Source organism: Gavia stellata, chromosome 1 (assembly GCF_030936135.1).
Source record: "Gavia stellata isolate bGavSte3 chromosome 1, bGavSte3.hap2, whole genome shotgun sequence".
In the NCBI taxonomy this organism is placed as follows: Eukaryota; Metazoa; Chordata; class Aves; order Gaviiformes; family Gaviidae; genus Gavia; species Gavia stellata.
In genome coordinates, this window is record NC_082594.1 from 102,296,268 (window position 1) to 102,322,704 (window position 26,437).

Below are 26,437 nucleotides of genomic sequence, written 5' to 3' on the forward strand. Positions count from 1 at the left end.
TCCAGGATTTAGGCCTGGTTCCCATGTGCGCAGTCAATGGATTTGGGCTTCAGCTGGATTCTTTGCTCATGGCACTTACAGTTTGGGTGGTATCTTCTGTACAGCTATATGATTACAAGACATGATTGCACAAGTCCGCACACACAAAGACATTTATAGTGTTAAAATGGTGAAGTGCCATATTTGTCTATGTTAGAACACAGTTATTCTAAGCAATACCTTTTTTGCTGCACACAGTAAACTCCCAACTGTATAGGTCAGCTTAACTACAGAGTTGCATTTATGTCATAAATTAGACACACTTTAACATGTAAGCTTGTAAATTATTGTTTTCCAAAAAAGGTAACCAACTCGAACCTTTTAGAACCACAGGACACGACAAACACTTAAGGACAGAGAAGAGTTCAGGAGTCCAAATGCCCATTCTCAAAAGTAAGTTCTGGTCCATTGCACTTAAATTACTTTTGACAATGTGAGCGAGTTTGTTAATTTTACCCTAGGTGAATTCAAAAACAAGTAAACTACATGGTAACAAAATTGGTATTTATGAAAATGAATAAATTGCATAGACTTCCTAACAGTCATATAGCACACTTACCCATTCCCTTTTAACCTCCATCAGGAAAGCAATGATTTAAAGCAAGGCAGAATTATAACACATTTCACAAAAGTGTCTTACTTATATCAACTTTTCTAAGAGTAGCCCATTTAAGCAATTACTAAAGAGCAGGAGATAAATCCCACAAGAATCAGTCATCAGGTTTAATTATTGTCAAAAGTAAGTTAAATAAAAGAAAATTGAGAGTAGTTACTCTACTTTAACGAAGTCCAAAAGTAACATATAGGAAGACTCAGATTACCTCAAAGTCTCCATTTAAAACATGTGAAGTGTTCCTTAATATCATATACTTTTGACAAAAATGTTATTTCCCTGCAAGTCTACCTAATAGTGATCACTCTTCCTAAAGGAAAAAAACAGTTTACTTATACGCCTAGGCTATAATCTATTTCCCAAGAAAGCAAGATGTAGCATTTTTCAATAGCCTAAGGAGATTCTTGTACCTGTATCCTCTCTCATTTAACAGCTGACTAACCAATATTATTCCTTGATGCAGAGTAACAACACATTGCATTGTTATTCAGAATGGCATTGGGCATCTTCCTGAGTCATTCAGTAGTGCTACTAATCCAGGATTCACCTTCTATTTTCCAAAAGCAGATTCTAATGTTACAAACACTTCAGTGTGACACAGGTGAATCAATTAAAAAAAATAAAAAATAAAAACCCAAACAGGCTGAGAGATTAAGGCTCATCTCCCCAGAATACATGCTTTTAAAAAAATAGTTATTATCACAACTTATGAGTCTACAAAGTGTATTTTTTCCAAAATCCATTCTTACTAAACTGTGCCACAACAAAATAGCTCTTAAAATCTATTTTGTTGGGTAGAACACTATAAGAAATGTACTTTTCCACAGTGAACAAGGTGTCATTTAATAGTTATACTAGGAATTTTCATTATGAATGGACATATGTATGTTAAGATCATACTAGTAATTTATTAATATTAATATACACATTTAATAACTGCAGTAATTAACAACAGAATTATAATTTTAGAGATAGAGACAAAAGCAGAACATAGCTTTAGAGAGTTTAACACGACAGCTATAGGTTGACCATATCCCCATTCCTCATTATCTACTTAAAAAAAAGAAAGGAAATTATTCTCTATTAACACACCTGCAACCAAATTTTTAGGGTCTGATGTTTCCATCTTTTAGAAATGACATTTTATCTACTGTGTACTCTCTTTAAAATAAATGTAAAAGTATCTCACAAAAGAGTTAAGTAAATACAAAAAAAAGAACACAGTAAATTATCATACAAACAAGTCCAAGTTACAATTGTACTAGATCATTATGTCAAAAACCATCACCAAAAAAGTTGTATAAAAAATTTCCAGTATTAGTGAAGAAGTAGCACCACCGTACAAAGACTATGATAACGTTTATGTGATCACGACAGAAGTGTAGCCATCTTCTAGTTTAGCATAATTGTTTCACAGAGCATTACACTGGACATCACATTCGCTTAATAAAGGCAATTTTCCAAATTAAAAATTTTACACTGCTCTTGTACTATTCTTATAAAAAGGTAAATTTCTTATTAGAAACATACTTTATATATCAAAGCCAGTTTTTGGTTCCACACATAATAGCCACTCAATAGAAAATAACAGTAACTTTACTCCCTAGGTACCCTGGAGGACAAGAAACCTCTCACCAAGATAACTTCTGTATAGAAACCTTGTCAAAAACATTGACAGACACACAGAGCTCAGCATACTAAAACTGATATGATCTACTCATAGATTATGTTTAAACTTTACACTTACAATGAACTGTAAGAAGCTATCCATTATTATAATAAGGTTACTATGTCATATTACATCATTTGGTATTCACTGAAATATTTTTCTCAAGTCTGTAAAAAATTTTGCCATATACAATTTCAATCACACAAGTGCAAAAGCTCAAGTAATTTTTTCAAATAATATCTCAATCCCTTCTTACCATGACTATGTCGCCAGGCTGAATAGTGATTTCATCGTGGCTTCTTGATTCAAAAGGATACAGTGCTCTATAATACACTATTTTTACATCCTCCTGAGCAGAAATGGTTAGAGGAGCTTTTTCTGAGCAAAGGAAAAAAAACACACAGAGACAAAGAAAAAAAACAAAATCAAAAGACATTATTTTTAAATATTTGAAAAATGAGGTGAAGGTGGAGACAAAAATTAACAAACCTTACATTGTCTGTAGGAAGTATATTACCCCCTTTTACATAAGGGGAAATATGAAAATGAATTATTTAAAATATAATTTTCTTACTATTTTCTTTCCTAAACATCAGGTAAAACATTACTATATTTTAAGTTTTATGATATATACAACTATTTTCATAAAAAGAATCATGTGCTTATGATGCAACATATATGACTTCTCAAATGTTTCAGTGATTTTGTAGGTTAAATCCGATCAGCCATATGTTCAATTCAAACAGTGATGTTCTTGCATATATCAACGGTATCCCAAATACTTTTAGAGCCTGCTTGTGTAGCAGCTTCATTTGCAGCCTGATTATACTTCCAAGAAAGATGTTTCAAAATGCCCTAGCACATACAGATTGGCTGAAAAGAGGTCACTTACAGATGGTGTTTTAAAAAAATTATATGCTAAAGATGCATTATTAGAAAAAGAAGAATATAGAAAAACCCTAAAGATATAAGCTAAATTGCTCTTGTATAATGCACTTCCCATTTTGCCTATTCGGTCATAAAAGTGCCCTCTGCACAAATAAAAGTGCTACTCTGCACAAATAAAACCTAGCAAGAGGACATATTAGATTAAGTCAATTCTAGATTTGGGCTAAAAGATAGAAGGTAATTTCCCCTTTATGCAATCCTTTGATCAAATATTTAAACAAATATTACATTCCCAATCAGTTCTCTTGTGTATGTATCAAAGCCACTTAAGGGGGAACCATGATTCTCAGTACGCGCAAAAATCAGGTCGTAATGCAGAGAAAAAGCTCTCAGCTGAAAGTGATCATGTGCATAGTAGAAAGAAGGGGATTAAATCTTAGACTTCAAGTCATTTTTTCAGTAAACAACATGCATGGGGAAGGGGGAAAAGGAAAAAAGGATAACTAAATGACATATTGCCACTACTCTAAAAAAATCCCAAGGCATATATTCCACATCAAAACAAAAATTGTAAAGAAAAGTACAGAAATAATTTTTGACATCTTGCATCAAGATCTTACAACTTACAGCTAAGGTTCCCTCTTCAGTTGGCACTGTGAGTCTCATCCTGTGAGTGCTTTACACCCTGTTAAACATTATACTTTCAGGAAGAATAGTGAAGCCTGAAAGAACTTTTTGGAGTCTAGAACTCAGTCCATACATGATTTACTTTAGTAGGACTAGCAATCCGATCTTGAAACATAATAACCTTCTGTATTAAATGGAAAGACAAAATAGAAAAGAATTGTTCAAGAGGCATGTGCAACAGCATTTCTCGATTTTTTTCCTCTACCTGCATTTGACCAAGGAGCCTGGACAGCTGGTTTGATTGGCTCTTGATGTGGTTGAAAAAGCTTATTCAGTTTCTCTTGCACCTCCTGTTTCCCCTTATCCTCACTTTCCTTCTTCTTGGTTATTTCTTCCCTTTTTTGCTTTTCATCTTCCTGAATTTTTTTTGGCCATTGAAGTTCTTCTTCTGGTTGCACTCGATCAAGCCGCTGTTTATCCCGTTCCTGGATTCGCCTGTTGGACAATTAAGGTGGTTTTTTAAGCCACTCAAACAAAAGACCATAAAAGTTAGTTGTCCTTGTGCATGATCTATAGTATAAAGTGTACTCTTTATGGCTTTTGCGTACACTGTAAGAGCTATTAATTTTATTTTGGTGAGTTATCAACCACTCCACAGCACCTTCTTACACAATGACTCCTAGAGGGCAAAGAAGAAATACTCAGAAAGATTTGCTATGGCTCCGTATGTATTTTTAAAAAATGAGCTGTGACTCTCAGACAAGTGACAGAAGACTATTTCATGTAACCTACTACTAAGTGCAGGCCTCCATTACCTTGAGCTGCTTTGCCTTTGCATTTAAAAAACTACCTTTAATATCATTTTTATTTTAACTCACATATCAATTCTGTACCTTTACAATATGATTCCACAGAACTCTAGAAGAGGTACAGAGCAACCTGAGCATACAGAAATTATAAACCAGTTATGTTTTGGAGCTGAGTGTAAGATGGGAAAAAACATTCAACACTATTTTTTCTTGACAAAGTTCTTCAGAGATTTGTAAATGCTAAACTTTACCTTCTTTATTGAGGCTGTGATCTCTTCTCCTCTACAATGACATGAAAATATTGGCCTGTGTTTTTCTAGTTATTGTATGAAACTTTACACAGGTATCTTAGAACAGTCTCTTATCCAGCTCACAATGCTCTGTAAATTATAAGCTTCCAGGATCTTACACTTTCAATCCCACCTCTTCAACTGAACAACATCTGAGTCTCAACTTGGGGATTCAACAATATTTGTTTATTCTCTTTTCATACTTTTCCATGGGATTCATAAAGCCTATGCAGTTGTTTTAAGTGATGAAACATATAGAGAAAGGAGGAAGAAAAAGAGAAAAGAAAATCTCCCTTGGCTGAAGAAATAAAACTCCTTGGCATCCAAGAACCCAGACATAAGCCCTTCAGTTCCATGTAACTTCCCAAGCAGTCTACTACAATCTGAGTATCCCATTATATCAGCATTGCAAGTTACCATTTTCATTTGCCCCACAATTCCTTTTATTTAATATAGGCCTGTAGATAACAGCCTACAGCTATCACTGGACATTATCAATAATGAATTCTTACCATTAAGTTTTTGCTGGAACCCAATAAGCAGCAAATTATACACTTCAATTTTTATCTGCTCAGCACTGACTTCAGCTCTAAAATGTGGGAAGAAGTCAGGAATACCGATCAAACAAATTGGTTTTGCTTATTTTCTCAAAGCCACAAACATCCCTAGGTAAGACTCAAAATAGCCAAATCAGAAAGAAAAAAAAAAAAAAAAAAGCAGTAATCAGAAAATATGGCAGAGGCCTGATCCTCCCGTTGAGGGGCAAGGAGTAAAAACATCTGCAAGCTTCATACAGCACTCTTGCAGAGCTATTCAGAAAATTTCACATTCCCAACTGCGAAAGACAACAGAAGAAAAGAATAAATATTCTCTGCTAGAAACAATTTGCACCAGTAAAGATAACTCCAAAGGGCTATAACAGATGCACAAGTGTGCTTTATTTTGTTTCATGACCTATTCCACTTCAATACTTTCTTTGTACTTACAAAATTAGTGACAAAACGCATGACAACAAGCTGGTCATTACAGAGTTGTCCTTGGACAAAATAGTTTCTATATAGTAGGTCAACATGAATGCCTGGCCAAAAACTGTGTGAAAAAAAAAAAATTAATTCCTTAAGGGGAAAAATCCACTTTCCAAACAGTAGGGTGGCACCAGAAGGCAAAAATCTCATCTCTATCAATGTAAGTTTTGAGTTTACAAGAATATTTTCTGAGAGATATCACGGTACCCAGTATCTGTTTAAGATGGCAACTACTAGCTTGGAAGCTCAAAAAAATCTTTGGTTCTCAATTAAATTGCTGATACCATTTGAATATTCCATATCAGTATACCATGAGTATCATTCTGTGAGTAGAGGTTGAGACACCAATGTGAAGAATATTACTTCCTCCTCTATGAAATACTGCTATACACTTTTCTGCCTTCACTGTAAAGTCATCTAACAAGTTAATAAATTCACTGTTCTGACAACCTCCTATTTTAATTGCTGAATTTGCCTTTCATATGTTCATTTGCAAAGTATTCAGAGCCAATTACCCAGCAGTTTTGTTGCAACACTGAAGCTGCACCACATAGGCATACAGAGCTCAATTTTCTTTTGACTTGAGTGGTGTCTTACCTGGTGAGTTTAGTCAGATGAGCTCTAGATGGGAAACTGAGTTTTTAATTATGTTCTAGTAGAGTGATTAAGTCTTCCCATACTTATAAACCAAATCTGCTCTAACTGCTGGAGCGAGAAAAGCAGACAAAAATGTATCTTGGGGGAGGTGGTGGTATGTGTGATTTCTTTTTTCCTTCCATAGAAGCTGCAGAATTTTCTTCTTTGGTTGTTATGGAAGCTATTATCACAAGCTGAGGACAAGGAAGGGAATAAGAAGAGACAGAGAAGCCAAAGAAACACAAGCCTAAGTGTAAGCACCATAGCTTGGGGTTAGGAACAGAAAACTTGACGTTCTGCTCTTTTCCTTACCTCAAGACTCCTGATGTGTTAACTATCATGGAATATGACCTCTAATCTGGGATTTACCTATACTTGCTTTTACTCTTTTAATTTCCTTTTTTTCCTCTTCCTTTCTTCTCCTTTTAATTAAGATAATTAAGAATAACTAGTCATAAGAGGTCTTCAAAAAGACCTCTACCATACCCAAATATGTATGTCTATATCTTTGTTTGCTCAATTAAGTTATATGCACGATTCAGTGCATAATTACCAACAAAAAAATGTTAAGATGGTTCTCAGTATAAAGTGATTGTGGTTATCCATTAAGCCGAAGTTAAAGTGCACATAATTATGATCTTAGATTATTCTTTTTTTCTTTGCTTTCACTAGAGTTATTAAAAGGCAGCATACTTCCATAATCATTATGGGGCAGCATCTGGGTTATGAGTATTAATCATTTACCTTACTCATTTTGGTGTCTGTTGGAAATCAGTAAGACAGGCAGACTGCTCATTATCAGGTACCCCAATTACGATTATTTAGAAGCTTTAATATTTGGGCAGCATGAAGTTGTGCATTACCAGTAACACCTGAATGCTCAAATAGCATGAAAAGTCAGACATGAAGTTTTCCATGGTAGAAGTTTTTCCTTTTTTAAATCTGTTTTTTAAATTTCCATTTTTCTGGAAGGAAATGGAGTATTTTATTTAATATTCTGAAAAATAGTATTTTTAGTGTTCCTATACTTGCAGTATCTCAGCAACCTTCTTGTTTTCAAGGGAAGTTCCAACATAATTACCATATTTAGTGTAGTTACGTCTTCGTGATAGAAAGCTGTTTTCATAAAAAGTTTGCTATTTCTGAAGCTGATCTTTATGATTTTTAAAGGCATAGGATTTATGTAAATGATTTAAGAATTATCTAAACTTAATTGCTTTCTATGTATAAGATTTCTGTTTGAAGATACAGTTTTCACTGAGACCTTGTTTTGGTTTTGTCCGAAATGTAAAAATTAACTTGACTCACCAAGTAGTAACACAGGCTATCAATGCACTTTAGGTCACAATCCATGTAATGCTGTAACCAATAATTTAAGACCTCTTGTTCCCAGGACTTTGTTTTCATTTCTTGACCAATATCTGTCTACATTAGAAGTATAAAACCCCCACAATTTCTAAAAATTAAGTCAAACAGCTACTGACAAACGACGTCAGAATAGAATTGGTTGCTAGCCTATATGACATTCATTTTACATCAATGTATTATAAATATGTGTAGAAAACAAATTACCAAGTGTAAATGTGCATTAGCTCTGTATTTTATGTTAGTATAAATGACAACGCTAGTTAGTTACAGCGTTCAAGAACCTCTCTAGGTATAGAAGTACACTACATATTTAAGTAACACTGCTGAAATCTGAATGTATTACTGACAATTAAGAGTCACAGACAGACGTAGAAGCTCATCTCTGCAGCACACTTCTTATTCAAGGACAGAATCACAGAATCAAGGACAAATCAAGAGATTCCCTGAGTTTTAAAAGGGATCATCTGGACTGAAATGAAACTTGGTCTAGGTCTTGGGTATTCTTGCCATTTAGTGATATATTCTTTGAGATCAGATTATGGTCCTGAAAATGCAACGTTTATTTTACTTGTTTGCAAAATGCTTTGCACTCTAACACCTCTACAGAAAGGGCTTAAATTAGAGCAGTTTGTTACCTTTGAGCTTCTTTTTGCTTCTCCAGTTCTACTGTCTTCCTTTCTTGTTCCTTCTGTTTCAGCCTCTCAGCTTCCAAGTTCTTTTGCTTCTGTAGTTGCTGTTTGTTATGTATTTCTCTCAGCTCCTAGAGAAAAAAGTAAAATACGTGTAAACATATACTATGTGAATCATAACTAATGGCCCCATATATTTCATTGTGAAGTAACAAAACTTGCAAATGGTTGGATATCTCTGTTCAAACTTACAGTATTGCCAAATGCATTGGCAGACATTTAAGGTAGATTTCAAAGGTCTATAAACCACTTACTGTTTTCCTATTTTTATCCATATAACCTGAGATGTTAAAGGGTTAAGAAACAAGAAATCCTTTTTTTAAAAGGGACCCTAAAAAGTTGACAGAAGTCTGACAAAACTTAATCTGAAAAGTCACTTATGTCTTATTTTAAGTTGTTTGCTGGTTTGTTGAATTAATTTATTAAATTCCATACAAAAATCTGCCTTCTGAGCTGCTCATAGTGGCAACTGTTTCAGTTAATCAGTTTTATTTTCAAATTAATGGTGATTTACTAAAGAATCTTCAGGATTGTTTTATACCCAGGGGGTTGAATTCCTTAAACAATGTGTTTGGGATGAATCGTGGCACAGAGAATATTCATCCATATACAAGTCAGTTTTCCTCTAGTTAACTGGAAGGACATTGCCTGAAACATTTAGAATATAAATAATAATAAAAACATAATCTTTTCCTCAAGATTTGTTTTCTGCATTAATGTCTATTAACACAAATACAAATTTTATCCTGAATCTCTTTGCATAACCTAGAATTTTGCAGCTGAACTCTTCAGTGTTACGAAGAAAAAAAGGATAACTTTACCTATGGCAACTGAAATTTTTCATTGAAAATAGTTCACTTCAAAAAAATTGATGTTTTAATGAAAATGTAGTACAGACAAAAATATGAAGAAGTAGTTTATAGTAGGAAATTGTTCCTAAATCTGTATCTTAATAATGTCTACTTTTATTGAAATATGTTATGACTTACATCATGCAGGTCTGTTTAGTTCTTGTATCCTTAAAAGCTTAATCTTAATTCATTCAAGGATTGAAACACTCAATCTTGAAAGTATTTGGATATTTTTTCACAAATTCACAATCTACAAATTAGCCAGATGAATACTTCCTATAACTATCCTCATGCACTGACCGAAATGTAGAAAATTGCGTAAGAGTAAAAAAAACCCCAAAACCTAAATATCAAGTGATTCAAAGGGCCAAAATGAGAAAAGTTTCAGTAAGTTAATTTCACAACATTATTAGTAACTTCCTAGCTATAAGTTCATAAAAGTTGAAAGTTAATACTTGTTTATTTACAGACTGTACTTGCACTGTATCTAAAACTTTTAGTTAGTGAAAGTAATACATGCATTAGTGCTGAACAACTGCACACTGTGCAACATCAATTTTGAAGATGTCTAACTACCTTACGAAGAGGAGTAGCACATGACCTTTGCAAGGTATTAAAAACACTTCTGATATATGCATGGAAGTTTAAAAAAAAAGGTTAAGATGAATCTCATGTCCAACCTCTCAGTCTTATTTCATTAATGATCCTCAGTTTCAAATTCAATGAAAACTGAATTCAACACCATTAAAGAGATTATCAGTTCTTATATAAGTTTTAATTAAAACTCTGCTAAGGCCATGAAACTCACTGAAATATGGAGATAATTTGAGCAATACCATATTTTATGATCATCATTATTTTCCATAGTCCCATTAAAGCTTAGTAGATAGTTAGGATCTAGAATGGATATTACAGAATGTAAAATAAACTACTTTTGCAAAAATCACCAGAATTACTCAGGCAGGAGCCTTTGGGAAAATTTTTAAACTCTGAATGCCCATGGTAATAATGGGCATTATTACCCATTATTTTGGTAATAAAATGCCTTATTTGGACTAAGGAAAAGGGCTACTAAAAAGGAAAAACATTAGCAATATTGAACATAATGGTTTTTTAGCAGTTGGCCCATAAAGAACATTGAGAAAATAAAAGTATTGGAAGATTGCAGTGAATACACAGTTGGGCAACTGCACCTGGAGCTAGAGGTGGCCTCTGACAGAACTACAAATTTCTGAAGTGCTAACTAGAGTGACCAGTCATTTCCAATAACTATGTATTATTAATTCAACTTCTTTAACGTTGTTACACTTGCAATATATTGAGGTACAAAGGATTTGACCCTTGTTTCAAATTAACTTCTCTGGGGGAATCACAGTCTCCATCTTCTCTACATGATCACCTGACCCCTTATTTGTATCAAAAAATATGTGCAAATGCAAAGGACAAATATACAACCATATGAACATTAGCAGTAGAGGGATTTACAAGCATTCATCTGAAAGGACATAGATTAGAAAATGGCACAGCTGAACGCAGTTTTCCACCTGGCCAACAGTATTATGAATTTTTGTAGATTGTAGAAATCCATAAAACTAAGTATCTACAAAGCTCTTGAAGCTTAAAATACTACTGCTGTGAATTATCAAATATCTTGACTAGTATTCATGATTTTTAACAAGCTTTTCTGGGTAAAGAGATTGCTATCCAAAGCACAGGTTTCTGACTCCTATGTTTAGTTAGACTTTAGCATAGGCTTCCATTAGAAATCCTTTGTTTTCCACTTGCTGTAGCTTTCCTTCACATTCATGTCCCGTCATGTCACTCAACTTCGTATGCCAAGAAGCTCAAGATTCTGAGTCCTAGCCGATGAAAACTCCTCTTGCTATTGAACAGAGAGTATTGTGATAGCCACACATTTCTAATAAGGCAACACTGAAGATAAAATTTTGCAAGTAACAACAGGTTAAGCTATTTAGATAACTGTGCTTTCCAGGTTTGTTTTTTTCTTCCCCTTTGCATCTTTATCCCAAATGCTGGTGTTTGAGCAGTAAAATAGAAATAATCACTAGGCAAAGAAAGAGGAACTAAAATTCTTGAAGAGTATGAAGGCTTTCATAGTTAAACAAAAAACCCCAACAAATCTCAAAACCTTTTAAGTGAGACAACCCAGATGCAAGTATCTGAGCTTAGTTTACTTTTTTAACAAGAATTTTTTTAGCTAGAAAGAATTATTCAGTTCATCTATATCTGCAGAATCAGGAGGAATCTACCTCTAATTCAGAATATCGGTATTTTCCCCCCTTCAGAAAAATTTCCTTAATTCACAACTACATAAAACCAAGTTACAACTTGCAAGACATCTGTGTTCGAAACATTATTTACTTCCACCAGATGTCCAACTGTAAAGCTAGCCCAAACTTTATATTTTAATTATAGTTTAGACATGTAAGTTTATCTCACCATTAAACATACTATATATGGCACTTTTACTGCCAAATAGACAACGGGGAAGTTGTAGCTGTGAGCCATTTCACCATGTCTGTCTGAAGCAAGTAGTTTCTCATACTGAGTACATATAGTAGGATCATCAAGTGCTGCATCACAGCAGTTAAGTGCTGCTGCCAACTCTGGTCCAAATAATTAAATTATTTTCTTTGTTTATTTTGTCATTTTATCTATATGCTCAGCTAAGTTAGGATCTCAAGGGACATTTTTGTAATTATTTAATTTTCCACAGACATTTTAACACATTATTCCCCCCCAGCTAAGCCAATGTACTAGTTCAGTATTTTGTGAAGAGGTTTTTCTGTGACATACCTGTAACAGTTAAGAAAATCTAACCTAGCTAGGAGTAAATAAAGATTTGACCGGCATCTCACGCAACAAACATGCTCTGTTGCTCTGCCAAGTAGCAGTGGGAGGGTGGGGGAAAAAGAATCAGCATCTCTTACAGTGCTATAGGACACCAGTTGAACAAAATTATAGTTAACACTTCAACAATCAACAGAATGAAACATTTGCCAGCTGAATATTCAGCACAGTCCTACACTCATCTTTTACAGACACAAGCAACTTAAAAGCTGTACATTTACAAACTGTATATTGTAACTCCAAAGACATAACAATGCTTTGCTTGTTTCTGGTGTGCAGGACAAAGCATGTCTTACCTTGTAAGCAGATAAAAATTGTTACCTTTCAACTTAATTCACAAACAGACTAACAAGTATAATTTTGAGATGTTACAATAGCCACATTTAGGTACCCACATAATATCAAATATGAATTAAAATATGAGTTTCATACAGCAGAATAATATTCACTATATACCGACAAGTCATATTGCTATGAAAACCTTAACGTTAGAAATGTAGTTGTTCAAACCCAAATTTTTCCTTTTGACAGAAAGACAACAGAACTTAAGATACTTCAGGGATTACCATACAAGATTTCCATCAAATCTCATCCCCTTGAGACAAACCAGAACATTTGATCCCAGAGGAAAGAACCCTACAGTTCTGTGCTCACTGAAACTTTCCCACAGCAATACTCTTCTACCCCATTCCCCAGGTCCCAAAAAGCTTGCTTTGTCCTTGACAGTTCCTCCTTTCACCCCATATTATAGCTATGGGGGATTTGATAAAGGGAATGTATTGCCATCTCTCTTGTACCTGGAATCACAAATTACAGTACTGTGTAGGAATACTTAACACAGAAGTGTTTTCTTTTTAAAAATTCTGAACAACATGACAAAAATAGGCAATTAACTTAAAATCTTGAAGTTTCAGATAAGCAAAAGACAAAAATAACTAACTAGTACCTTGCCCAGGTTGCAATTCAAGGCACACTCTTCACCTAGGCAGTAAGGATTAGATAAAGAATCAAATTATAAACTCTTCTCTTTGGTTATGTTTTAGTGCTAGCACCTCTTATTAAATACTAACTTAGTTAAACACTGCACACTCATCTGTTTATGGTAAAGTGAAGCACATAACTGGAGGAGGTTCATCACTCAGATTGAGATAGTTGTGTACTGCCTGAGTATGGCATGGAGACCTTTAGAAAGGAGTCTAAGTAGTTGACGCAGCCCAGGAGAACTGCCAGGCACTGCAGCATTGCATCTTCCATTGCCACTGACTGGAAGAAAGAAATGCTCAAATGTAAACAGGCATTCATATGCAAGACTTGTCCAGTGCACACTGACTAGACAGGGACTGACAACAACTGGAACATGACACAAAATGTAAAACATTTTTAAGAACTTGATTCTACATGTTCACCACTTTTTCCAGGCACTGAGAATAGCTTCTCAGCAAGACTAACGTATTTCAGCAACACTAATTTAGTTGTCTTCTCCTGTGCAGTAACACAGATAAGCTCTAAATATTTGATTCTTCTATGCTATACGAAATGATTATTTGGTCTTCGGAGACAAGAACCATATCAAGAATTATTTTAATAATTTTAATTTCGACAGTGTGTAATGACTGACCTTTGTAAAATTTATAAAATTTATAGTATAGGAAATAAACAAGCATCTAGTTACATTTTACTAATAACGGTATCAATTTTAATTATTAGATTTCTAGGCTAAGATTTTTAGAGTAATGGAAGTTAGACTCCTTCAACCATAATTCAGGACACAAAAAAGTGTCCCAGCTTTCAACCTCATTATAAACTCTGCCACTTACTCTATAGCCAAATACAGCACAATCCACAAGACTATTATCTTCTCTGATAAAATGCCTGAAATCTGATTTAAAAGGGTATCTGACCAGCTGAAGGCTAAGGTACCTATTTCTCTGCCAAACAAGTACTAACAGTTTCCTGAAACTATGTGGTTCTACCTCAAGATATTCAGTAAAGATACTTGAAACTACCTGTTTTCAAATATTAATAACATTTTATACTCCAGAAGATTTTTGAAAAGGAACAAAATTCTATGAACACTTCCAGCTCTTGAGATGTTAACTTGAAACAAAAGTAACTGAAGTACTTGAGCTCCAAAGGACTAATCAGAAGAAATGTAAATCAGTTGTTTTAGAGGGATGACAAAAGATCCAGTGGAAAAAAATTATTCATTTATCTCCCTAGTCATTCATATATGCTATTAAGACATGAAGCAAAAATGAGGTAATTTAACACTTGTTTTAAGTATTCAATTACTGCAGAACACAAAAACTATAATAGGGAGACAAATGCAGTGCAATCCACTGTATACTACTATGGTGTCAACAAGTTGACCCGTAGCCTAAAATATATTGGATCATTAGGTAAACCTTATGGTCTCATCAATGAAAAGGCACAGTAGATACTAGTTAAATAATTCATTTTATCTTGTATTATCGCAGCATATTTCTGTATTCAGTATCAGTAGATCAAGTGTAGCCTATTTCAAGAGAATGAATCATAAATGGAGTTTTGCAAAATGTAAGGATGTATTCACACAGGAGATAATGCAACCAATATTCATAGCCAATAAGGAATAAATCTCAACAATGATGACAAAATGTTATAATTTAATGTTGCTGTCAACTTCCCTGTCTTTTAAGCATTTCATCAAAACTAGTTTGGCATATACCTTGTACTCAGAGAGCAGTAGCTTACATATTTACAATTTTGGTCCTGTTTTCTATTAAATTAAGCATTTTGACTAAGTAAAGACATGTATTACTCCCTCTCCCTGTGGGAAATAAGTGCAAAATGCTGTAAGATGGTATATACCTGAAGAGTATTTAAATATGCTTTTTTTTTTTTCTGGGAGTGCGCAAACAGTACCACATCATTCTGCTTCTTGTCCAGAAGCTAGTTATATTATAGAAGAAAAGGCAAGCACCAGTGCCTCTTCATCACTTGTTAGAGAAAAGCTGCACAAGACAGTGTCAATAATGGTGCTACTGTCCTAACAGCCACCCCACCAAACATGCATCTCTCAGTTAGTATACTGAAGCACAAAGTAAAAGCAGATCATCATTAAAGAAGTATATCAGTTTTAACCTATAGCCTTGATTTAAAATTGAGTTCTTTATTTATTTAATAAAAATACATTTCGAAAAGAAACATTTCTGTATTACCCATCTTTATATATTTTCCCTTACTTTACAAGATAATAAACCTTTATTATATTTAGAGCTCAGATGTGGTGGAATTTTTGATACATTATTTGAAAAGGTTTCACTTTTAAATGTGAGCATATACAGTTACTGATAATTATAAAAATTGCAAGGTATTGTAGCACCAAATGAGCCTGCTGTATTTATTCACTCAGGTTTTTTACTAATAAGTAAACAAAAAGTTCTTCTGTTAATTGGGGAAGCTATTAATTTGGCAATTATTTATTAGCCATTTTCTACCTATTTCAAATGTAACAGTCATCTTTCCAGGGGCAGTTCCTAAAAGTTGTCACAGATTTTTGATTGTTCAGGTAAAAGTATCTGAGAATTATGCAAGTTCCTAGACTACTTTGTTTTGAGCAGTATTATTACCTGAGAGACAGGTGTGTTCTGCCTTGGTTTAAGAACAGAACTTTCACTTCACACAAACCCTAATAAAACTATGCGTCTCAGGAATGCTTTCACTAGCTTTGTGCATGAAGTCTCGTACACAAGGCGTTCTGAGAGCTCTATTCACAAGAACAACAGCCATTAAATCACTGCTGCACACACAGCATCTTCTAAGAGGTTTCTCTGGCAATGGGACTACTACAACCGTTCCATGCTGACTCCGTGGAAAGGTATATATGCCTTTGCAAATATTTAAATCTGGTAATAGAATCATCCAGGCCCTCAAAAATACATCTTGCACATCTAGTGAAACTACAAAAGGGAGAAGATACAACTGTCTCTGAATTAAGCTCCCACCTCTCAGTTTCAATAGTACAACTGCCCCACTGCCTTGTTTTCACCTCTTAAACTCATCTCTTCCCAGCAAGCGAAGAAAGCTGCAGGAAGGCAAAAATACCAACATACAGCATCAAAAAGTGGTCTTCCTAATAAGCACTGCTTCTATACATTATGAAATGAAGAATACAATATCCTGAAGCTGGAGAAAGCTTGCTAAATTCTTCCCAAAGAATTTTCAGCATTTAAAGTGATAACTCTAAATACTAAGATTTGAACACAGAAATCAATTTTCCCATTAAACTGCAAAATAGTTTACAATTAGACAAAGCATTCTTGGACAGATGGCAGACATTCTGATAAATCGATGTCTTTGTTTAATGTGCCTTTTTAATTTTTAATTATCTTTAGCTTGTTATTTATTAAGTCAAGCCCTTCAGTATTTAAAATATTGAATTTTGTTTGTTTGTTTGTTTTGGGGTTTTTTTTGCTACTGTCACAGTACTAAGATTATTCACTTCCCTGCCCATTTATAAGCTGTTTAGGTAATTTATGATCAAACCGAATGCTGATACTAATTTTAGAATTAATATCCTTTGGTCATATTTATCTGCAAAACACTTCAAAAGGACTCCATTTAAAAAGAAAAAAAAAAACTCCCAAAAAGCACAACATGTTAAGATGTGTCCAAAAAGCGTATATCAAAAATTTAAGTAAGGTAAACCATTCTGTTTTCTTTTAAAATAAATTGCGAATATTTTGTTTGTCTCATGTCTCTTATGACTCTGCAGAGATTCTCCCCTTTCTACCTCCCTGCCTAAGATCGCGAGAGTCATCTTTGAATTGGCATTGAAACAGGTAGTGGTATGGTCTACAGCTTTTAATTTCTCCTATAATTATTAGTAACTTTTAACATTAAAGCAAGCTATTTGTTGCTTAACTTCAAACACGCCTTCCATCCTAAAGCATACGTTGTAATCATAGTTGATCTAATTTCAAAACAACTACAGAAACATTAAAGCATCTATCATAGTGCTTTTAATTCTAAATACTCATAGCACAATTTGTTATATCTTGCAGGAAATTTGAGTATTTTTCTAGTCAGCTTTCAGGAGAAACCATCAGTTGAATTAGCAGATAAAGTACTTTAATATCAGAATATTTTATGAAAAAATGAATGCTATTAAAAAGTTTGTAACTGATTTGACTGATTTATAACTTCTCTCTGAAGAACACTTCCCTCTACTGACTTTTGCAATTTCTTTAATTTTCTTGTCCAGAAATAAACAAAAATCACACAGTTTTAACAAAAGACTGATCAATAAAGCATGAAACCACAAACAACAGACAACTACATTCAGGAACAGCTATGAGCTTACGAACAGCAGATAAAAATTCTGCATGTCAGTAGAAAATCAACTCTCTTTATTAAAGGTTTCAATTTGAAGTACTGATTCCAGCAGATTTGCCAACATTCTACAGTCTTGTACGTCTTTGATGCAAAAGGGCAGAAACTATCAATTTCATATTTGCAATCATGGATCTGGAATCAGAGCTCAAATTTATTCTTAAATAGATTCTGCAGATTAAGTTGATTCAAACTCTGAGTTTGGATGCTAAGTAGTATTTTCTTTAAAAAAAAAAAGATTTGAGAATGTTCCCCAAACTGACATTCTAAATCAATCATTCTAGTTCAATATTTTTTTTCCATAATCAAGTTAGAAAATAATTAACTGAACATTTAGAAGAAAGGGTTAAAAAGTCTAGGATTACCTTCAGTTGATTATTGAAAATATCAATTTCCTGAAGTTTAGATCTGGTTTCTTTTTCTACTTCATCTAGCTGGTCTCGAAGCTGTTGACGTGCTAGTTCCTTGGCTTCTAAGGCTCTTTTGATAGTAAGAAGAGAATCTCCTGTTTTTAAACAAATTGTCAAATAAGTATTTTCTTACACAGAGAATTTTAGGTCATAGAAAGCAACATTTTTCAACATGCATTTTGTAACACAAAAAAAGAAATTACAGAGAACACTGTGCAATGCAGCATCATGTCCTATACAAACTTAGACATGTACAAAAATACACTTACTGTGCAAGCTGTTCTGTTGAACTTGCTTTAGCTGGTCATTAAGCAATTGCTTTTCTGGAATCAACCTTCCAAGCATCTGCTGAGATTCCTGAATAGAGGACAATGAGGAGAGAGAAAACAAAAAGAGAAACAGACAAAAAGGTGAGTGAAGGATGACCTTAGCCATAAGACCTCTCATTTTCTTCTCTTCTGAAATGACTCTACTTTTTCTCTCACTAAATTATGTATTATTGCTATTATCCAACCACTATCTGTGTGGTACTACCACTCAGACATAGTCCTCTGCCAATACAAAAAAGTGAGCATATCAAATTTAAGCATATTACTTGAGAATTGATTCTCATTGAATATGTAACTTGACTAGGAATTACTTGAAATTCAGGGCAAAAAGACAAGGATAGATTTCAGGAAATGTTAAAACAAGCACTTACTAACCATTTAATTCTCATTTTAATAAATTAATATTAACTTTGATCAGGAATAGAAAGACAAATATTTACAGCTTATTTAAAGAAGAGAAAATAAAGGCTTTCACTTTAAAGGAATATATTATGGCCAAAAGCTATGCAACACAAGCTCTGTTAGATGACAATATTTGAGTCCTAGGATCTCTCGATTTAGCAGTCTTGAAAGAGGATTATGATCTCTCTCAAGTACAACACATGGTCATAAGGTTGTACACCGACATATTACAGGAGACCCTGCAGGTGAGAAATTTCTTCTTCGGTGGATCTCATATATACATATATGTATATAAAAAACACATATAATCCTTGCTCTTCCTGGATGGTGAAGTGCTACTTCATACAACTTTCAGAAGCCTTGACCTCCAACTTCAAGTTGTCAAAACATATTATAGAAGCATGATGTGAAACAGCTTATTTTATAAAAGCCGCCAGAGCGTCAACATCCCATCTTTCAAACTAATTTATTACAGCGGTTGTCTTGAATTGCAGGCTTTTGAGAAATCAACCACCTGACAAGTTCAATTTGTCATGAAGGATTGCAAATGATGTAATACAATCCTAAGAATAATAATTGCTTAATACCAGAGTGAGTCCCATGAAAAGTTTTTAGTTTTTGTTACAAGAACACAAAGTTTACCGTACTGACACGACTTTGTAGTTGTCCCACTTTACTCATGGCAGTCTTTGATTGAACCTCTGCAGTGTACAGCTCAGATCTTATGATTATTCAATGACTGCTGACTACTGTAATCTCTTTATGTTCCAAAAAACATACTTCGATAGCACAGCAGAGTCAAGGACTTAATTTTGATACTTTGTGAATTTATAAAGATAAACCATTCATTTGACTATTAGGAGTTACATGTGTCCCTCACTGTTCAGCTGCATTGCCTATAGCATAAGCAGATCTTTTTCAGCCCTTCAAGGAGATCATGAAGGCCAGATACTCCTATCATGGAATTATTATTCCCTACCTAGAACCAAATGAGAAACAGCAATATATAATGCAGCATTTTCCAAATAATTTGCCTGAGAGGGCCCGCCTCCTTCCCAACAACCACCATTACCATGTTCTTAAACTACATGCAAAACACTGTCCTTTGTGTTCACACTTTCCCTTCCACCACAGTCCCCACCCAAATATCTGCATGCCCCATGCTATAGTTTGTGATGAAAAATTTAAACAGTGTTATTAAATTAGTATAGCGCACAGGCATCGTGGAAAAGAAGTTTTCAGGTAGTATAATCCAAGAAAGGTGGCATCTAGTAGACGAAATATATTGATGGATAAACCTCAAGAGAAAGAGGAAAGAAAAGTCACCTTTCAAGACACAAGGATATCAAAATTGTATCATTCCAATTCAAGAACCATTTAGATAAGCCAAATAGCAGAATGGATGTCAAAATGAAACAGGATTTACAGAAAAATTATCATTCTTCAAGCACAAAAAGTAACATAGGACAATATTTCAGGGTGGAATGCATTTCTAAACTTAGTTGTTTATTTTTAAAGGCCAGAATACTTCTAAACTCCAAACTACTCAATCTTAATACACAGAATAGTTCGGAGAGTATTTAAGGACAGTGAATGCCAAGGGATCATGAGGGTCAAGTTCTGTTTCCTGAAATCACAGACAGCCATGTAATAAACGTCTATTTCAAGAGCATCCACAACACGCTTTTCGACATCCTTCAGTTGTACTGAAGAAGCAGATGAACAGATGATGGCATCACTAACACTGAAGTTTCATGCAATAAGAAATTTCCAATAATTGAATAATGTCCCCTATAGCAGTAGAACGCAAACAAAGCAATCAAAAAACAGTTCCTGACAATCTAATGAGGGAAAGTTCTCTTCTGATCCTACCCACTGAGCAAGAGGGTGTATGAGAAACTGAGATACCACTATACATCTTAAGGCTCTGCCACACACCCTACTTCCAGTGCTTCAGAGGAAAGCCAAATTACCTGGGAGCCAAAGTGTTCATCCAGGACACAAATTATCCCTGCAGGTAACTAGCAGAAGCCCTGCAGACAGTATAAACATGATTCAAACACATCCAGTTAAGGTGCTTGGAAGGCAGGATCCTTCTGAATATCCCTGGAAATACCACTCTACCAGATACCACAGATTCATATAACTAGCACAAATTCTCATCACCCAGGATTAATTGTTATACAATTTCTTCCACAAGTTTAATTAAACTCCGTCTCAAAACTAATTAATAGTTTGAAGAATAAATAGTCCTTTGAATTAACTCGTCTTTCCATAGCAAGTGTCAGACGTATTAAACTAAAATATTTCCATGTGTAGACATATCATCCTACAAAGATAACTGACAATATTGACTTTTTAATCTAGTGGAGAGTTTACAGGATCGAAATCTCCTTTTAAAAAAGTCACTTACTGCTTTAGTCTTTCCTCTACAAATTAAGTAGTAAATTTACAGGATATTTGAGAAACTCATATTTTTTTTTCAGGAAAAAGCTATCCATCCTTCTGGGTTCTCCCCAGATAAACTTTGGCCTTTTCTACTACGTTGTGACACTTCTTTCTGGGATCACGATTGTGATAAACGCCTCAAATGACACTAACTGACATATTAGTGGTCGAAATCAATGATCACCTGAGAGAAGATAATACAAAACAGCTATTGCTGTCAACCTAAAAAAGGAACCACCTCAAAACCAAAAAGCCAACAAAACAACTGCTAAGAAAGGCAAGCATGATTTTCATTACAGAAGTGTTCTTACAGTCATTGTGAAAAAGGCAATTTAGAAAGTGAATAGGCATTAACTGAGCTGTTGGATACATACCATCTAGTACCAATTACAACCAGAGGTGGTTAAAAATCACTACAAATATAGTAGCAATTCCAAAACAAGAGTAAAATGGGGACAACTGTGCAAAATTCATTGTACTTCACCAGATGTTTCAATAAAATTTCAGAGTGGTGTCAAAATGCTGAAGACCAAAAAAAAAAAGCCATCTGCTTTTCAACCATTGTGGCTGGGTAATAAGTAGCACAAACTAAATGTTAGGAAGGTGAACAATCCTCTGCCCTCCTGAACTTTTCCTTTCGTGGTGATGTAGTTAAAACTGATGCATAAAAGCTGTAGCTAAGGAAAAAAGCACATCTATGATCAGCCAAGGATATGATTAAAAATTCAAAAAATTGTTAATGAATCTACAGAGAACACTGCCCCTTGTTTATCTAGTACTTTTTAATAAGCTACTTAACCACATCTACTTGTAGATAGATTCTCTTTCCCATTACTTGTTTCCCAATAGTGTTGGTTTCACAATTTTTTCTTCCTATACCCAGCTGTGGAAGCTTATTCCAAGTTCTTGATAATAATGATATTTTCTAACGGTTTTTTACAGTGTCTGTTATAATGGGACACTATCCCAACTGTAGCACATTGGTCTTTACTATAACATAAATGACTTACAGGTTTTTACTGTAACGTATAATTTTTTCCTTCTTAATTTGTTATATTATGACAAAAGCAAAGAGATACTTTATCTTTTCTGACTACAGAGGCTAACTGAACAAAAATTACCAAGGTAACAGAAATGACATATGAAAGCAGGATATTAATTCCATTCAATTTGTTGAAATAGCATTTATCTATCAATGGCTATGTAGCTGCTTAGCTTCTTCTGAAGTGAGTTACAGTACCTTAGACCATTTCTATGGAAAGCTTTCAGAACAGAAGGGTTAGAGGGAAATTCAGGTGGTTGTTGCTTTTACATGGAGATTGGCTACGCACATAAGATCAGTAGTCTTTAACTTATTCATGTAAATAGGGGCTTTTTCACACATTTTATCAAGCATAGTCAGTTTTTTGTCTCTTTGAGCCAGTACTGCTAAGCATAACTTAATTTCCTACACTTGATTCAATGCTGTTTGACTTCATTTTCAGTTGCCAATACAGGAGCACTTCATTAAAGAGAGACGAGTGGTTTCAAGCCTAACAATGGCAGTTGTATATGTCACAAACATCCCTTAGTAGTATTTCTTGTTTGCTATTGTTTTCATTAAGTGGACACAAACACTGTGCAAAATTATACTCTTTATAACAAGCTGCTGCCAACAGAAAGATGTCTTGTGAAAGGTGTAATGGTGTACACAAAACTTCAATAGAAATGTAAGATGTTTTAAGAAAGAAGAAAAAAAAAGGTCAAAAAATACTCATACATAAACCAAAAAAACCTGGACTTTCAAGTTCTGGTTTTATTCAGATGAATGTAATACATTAATTATGCTTAGAAAGTTGAAATGGAACAGTAGGGTTAGGTTTTCAGATAGGTTCTACACCTAAGCCCTTATAACATAAGTGTGAGATTCTCTTTGTAGTGGTAGAAAAGCACTGAGAGCCCCCATTACTGGCCAAATAATTTATTAATTCTTAATAAAGAGAAAAATCCCTAAATCAAATACTACAACTCATCTAGAAACCTTTACAAATTGCAAAGAATATTCTTTCACTAAAAGCAGACATTTACTCAGTTCCATCTTTAATTTGACAGAGAATTTTACATAGAGAAGTAGGAAAGACAAATGCCAGGATTAGACCAAGAACTAACTGGTTTAACTGGTAACTTCACTTTTGAAAGTTCATTATTTTATAATTAAAAAAAAAAAATCAACAAGCCACTTCAGTGAAGTCAATTCTTTCTTTCAGCACAAAAACAGCAATCACTGCCAACAAAAATACATGCTGTAAAATTTCATTCTCCTCATCCCCTCAAACCCTTTAACATCTTCAGCCAAACAATTTGTTTACCGCTCCCTACAACAGGACTCCACAAGGATGAAGTGATAATCACAGACACACCTTCAAGTGTAGGAAGCAATTCCTAGACATGTCTGAAGAACATTCATTTAAAAGAATGACAAATTGTCTACAACAATTCCTTATGTACAAGCAACAACACATTATATATTGTGGCAAGTTTGCTTAGGATATTGATGCAGCTGAGGAGGTCAAAATGCAAGGCTAAGAACAAAATTAGAGAATGTTTTCTCACCTGTAGCTGCTGTTGCAAATGGGTGATTTCTGCAATTCTCAGTTCTCTAGATTTATTTGTACTTTCAATTTCTTGTCTTTGGGTAGACAGCCGACATCTGATATCCTGAAGCTTTCCCTCCAACTGATTTTTTTTATCATTCTGTAGGAAAAAAAGAAAAATATCTCTCTTTTTTACCAGAATGGTTTCTCATGCAAGTCAGGATCTAAAAAGTACTTTTATTCCACATTTAAAAGTTGAAATTATAGAAAATAAACATGGCCATATCACAGTCACTACTGTGCTTGTGTGGTTTTTTTGCAACGTGATCACTTACTAGAGCTTCCAGCTCAAATTCTAAGGTCTTCTTCTTTGCCTTCAGAACAACTATGTCCTCTTGTTCTTTGTTTCTTTGATTTAGTAGTTCTTGCCGACGATTACGCTCCCACTCAAGTTGCCGTTGCCTCTCAAGTTCCCGTTTTGCAGCCTGTAGCATTTTAAAAAAAAATAAGTAAATAAAGATATGAAAAATCTATTTTGAGAAACTATTCTAATAACTGATATTCGTATTCTAATGCGCAATTAAAACATCAAGATAAACACACTGCTAAACTGTGTACTAAATATGTGCCTCTACTTAAGCACACAAATTGCTCAATTGTTTCAATGCTCACTTGAAAGCACTGGTGAAATGGGGCTTCACTGTACAGCAGATAGGTGACTAAACAGAATATAATTCAATTTTAATCAGTTTCCCAAGATCCAATTTTCTGATTTAACAAGTTGTTTCATATTAAGACTTCAAGAACTCTCCAGGATAGCATCAAATCTCTTTCTGACCTCCAACATTAGACATTCTGCAGCTTTGCAAAGAATAAAATGCTACTGCACTGAATGCATCATTATTTGGCAATGTGAGAAAATAACAGCTTTTTAGGTTAACCAGTATGTGTTTTCTTTAACAAATTAACTCATCACAGGAAAATCATTAATGCCACCAATGCCCATAAGTTTTTCTTCATTCATTCAAGCACCTCTTTATGTCAAAGAAAATAATAATTATTATTATTTTTAAAGAAGTCAGAGGTTAGGAACACATTGTCCTAGATCTAAACATCTCATCCAATCATTTCACATGAAAAATGAGAAAAGAGATAGCCAACTCCTTCCTTACCTTCAAAAACCCAAAAAGTTCATTCCTTAAATGTTTGCTTACTAAAAATAACAGCAAAGTATATAGTGTACACATTACATTTTGTTCTAATCAAACACAGCTGCCAGTGACATAACCACCTTCCTTTTATCCAGTTGGTTACCTCTCTTCTTTCTATTTCTTTCCTCCTTTCCTCTTCTCTCTGCCGTTCCAATTCCCGTTGTTTTTCCAGCTGTTTCTCTAGCTCCAGTTGTCTTTTACGTTCTTGCTCCTGCCGCTCACGTTCTTTCCTTTCCTGTTCTGCCCGTTCCAGCTGTGCTAGACGCTCTTGTTCTTTGCGTTGCTGTTCCAGGAGAGCCTGCCTCCGTTTTTCAAGTTCTAGATTGCCACGTTCAAAGTTCTCCCGTTTTTTATCTTCAAATGTAACTTTAATGTGTGGAAATATGGGGCAAAGGAGAATTAAACTCTACCACTGACTTAAAAATAAAAAACAATCTATACATGCTGAATCAAAGTGAAACAACCTTCCAGCAGGACTAGATGCAGCTCTCAACTACTGATAACATAGCTCTACAGGTAATTCTAGGTTTTATCATTTGCATTTATATTGTAGATCCCCTTAAACCCTTCGGAAACCAAGGTGTGAATTTCAGTTCCCCATTCCTCAGGCTTCTAGGTTTCTCCACAAAGTCCAAGAAGTGGGTGTAATTTAGACAAATCATTCACCAGATAATCCTCTGTGAGGACACAGGATCTGGAGTTCCTCTATACATTTGATAATAATAGCAGTACAAGAACCAACACTTCAATTACTACAAGGCAAAGAATTCAGCTGATGATCTTGTCAAAAAGCCATTATAAAAATGGCCAGAATGTATTCAAACTTGATTTTCTCATAAGATTACTCATTACTGTCAGGAAAAGAAATGGTTTGCTTAAGTTCTTGAGCATCTGAACTCAGGAAAACTGGATTCCTGTAGATTCACATCCTCATCACTTACTGTCCTAAAAGCATGCACTCAGTTCCAGCACAGGTTCCCTGACATTCTACTGCGATATCAGGGATCGTCCTTCCCTGATTCCACGTTCCTAGGCTTCTCCCTCACAGTTCCTCCGAATTATTCTTTCCACTTCATCTTATATTTCTTTTCATACCCTGTATGTCCCATTCCCATACCCCATATTCTATATTTCTCTCCTCACATGCCCAACATGTACATTTTTGGCATGCAAGTCAAGTCAAGAGATAGCACACATTTACTTCAAAGTGTGCATGCACTGTTTGACACATTGACCCAACATCTGCTGAACCAGTTGAATTCTTGTCTTCAAAGTTGGCTGCCTTTCCTATTGCCAATCACCAATTTTCATAAAAC

The 26,437-nt window shown here is 34.5% G+C and overlaps 1 protein-coding gene across 4 annotated transcripts in view; it reads right to left on the reverse strand.

The window, feature by feature from the left end:
• The window catches only part of ITSN1 (intersectin 1), a 137,338-nt gene that overhangs the window by 51,349 nt on the left and 59,552 nt on the right, over positions 1-26,437 (reverse strand). For 3 of the 4 annotated variants that reach the window (XM_059820594.1, XM_059820581.1, XM_059820601.1), the window contains 8 exons: positions 25,225-25,487; positions 24,246-24,395; positions 23,930-24,070; positions 18,428-18,515; positions 18,114-18,253; positions 8,600-8,724; positions 4,102-4,331; positions 2,578-2,699 (listed from right to left, as the gene is read on the reverse strand). In XM_059820594.1, coding sequence (XP_059676577.1) covers positions 2,578-2,699; positions 4,102-4,331; positions 8,600-8,724; positions 18,114-18,253; positions 18,428-18,515; positions 23,930-24,070; positions 24,246-24,395; positions 25,225-25,487 — 1,259 coding nt within the window. Of the gene's footprint in view, positions 1-598; positions 614-2,577; positions 2,700-4,101; positions 4,332-8,599; positions 8,725-18,113; positions 18,254-18,427; positions 18,516-23,929; positions 24,071-24,245; positions 24,396-25,224; positions 25,488-26,437 lie in introns of all 4 variants that reach the window. The other variant, XM_059820588.1, reaches the window with a different exon arrangement.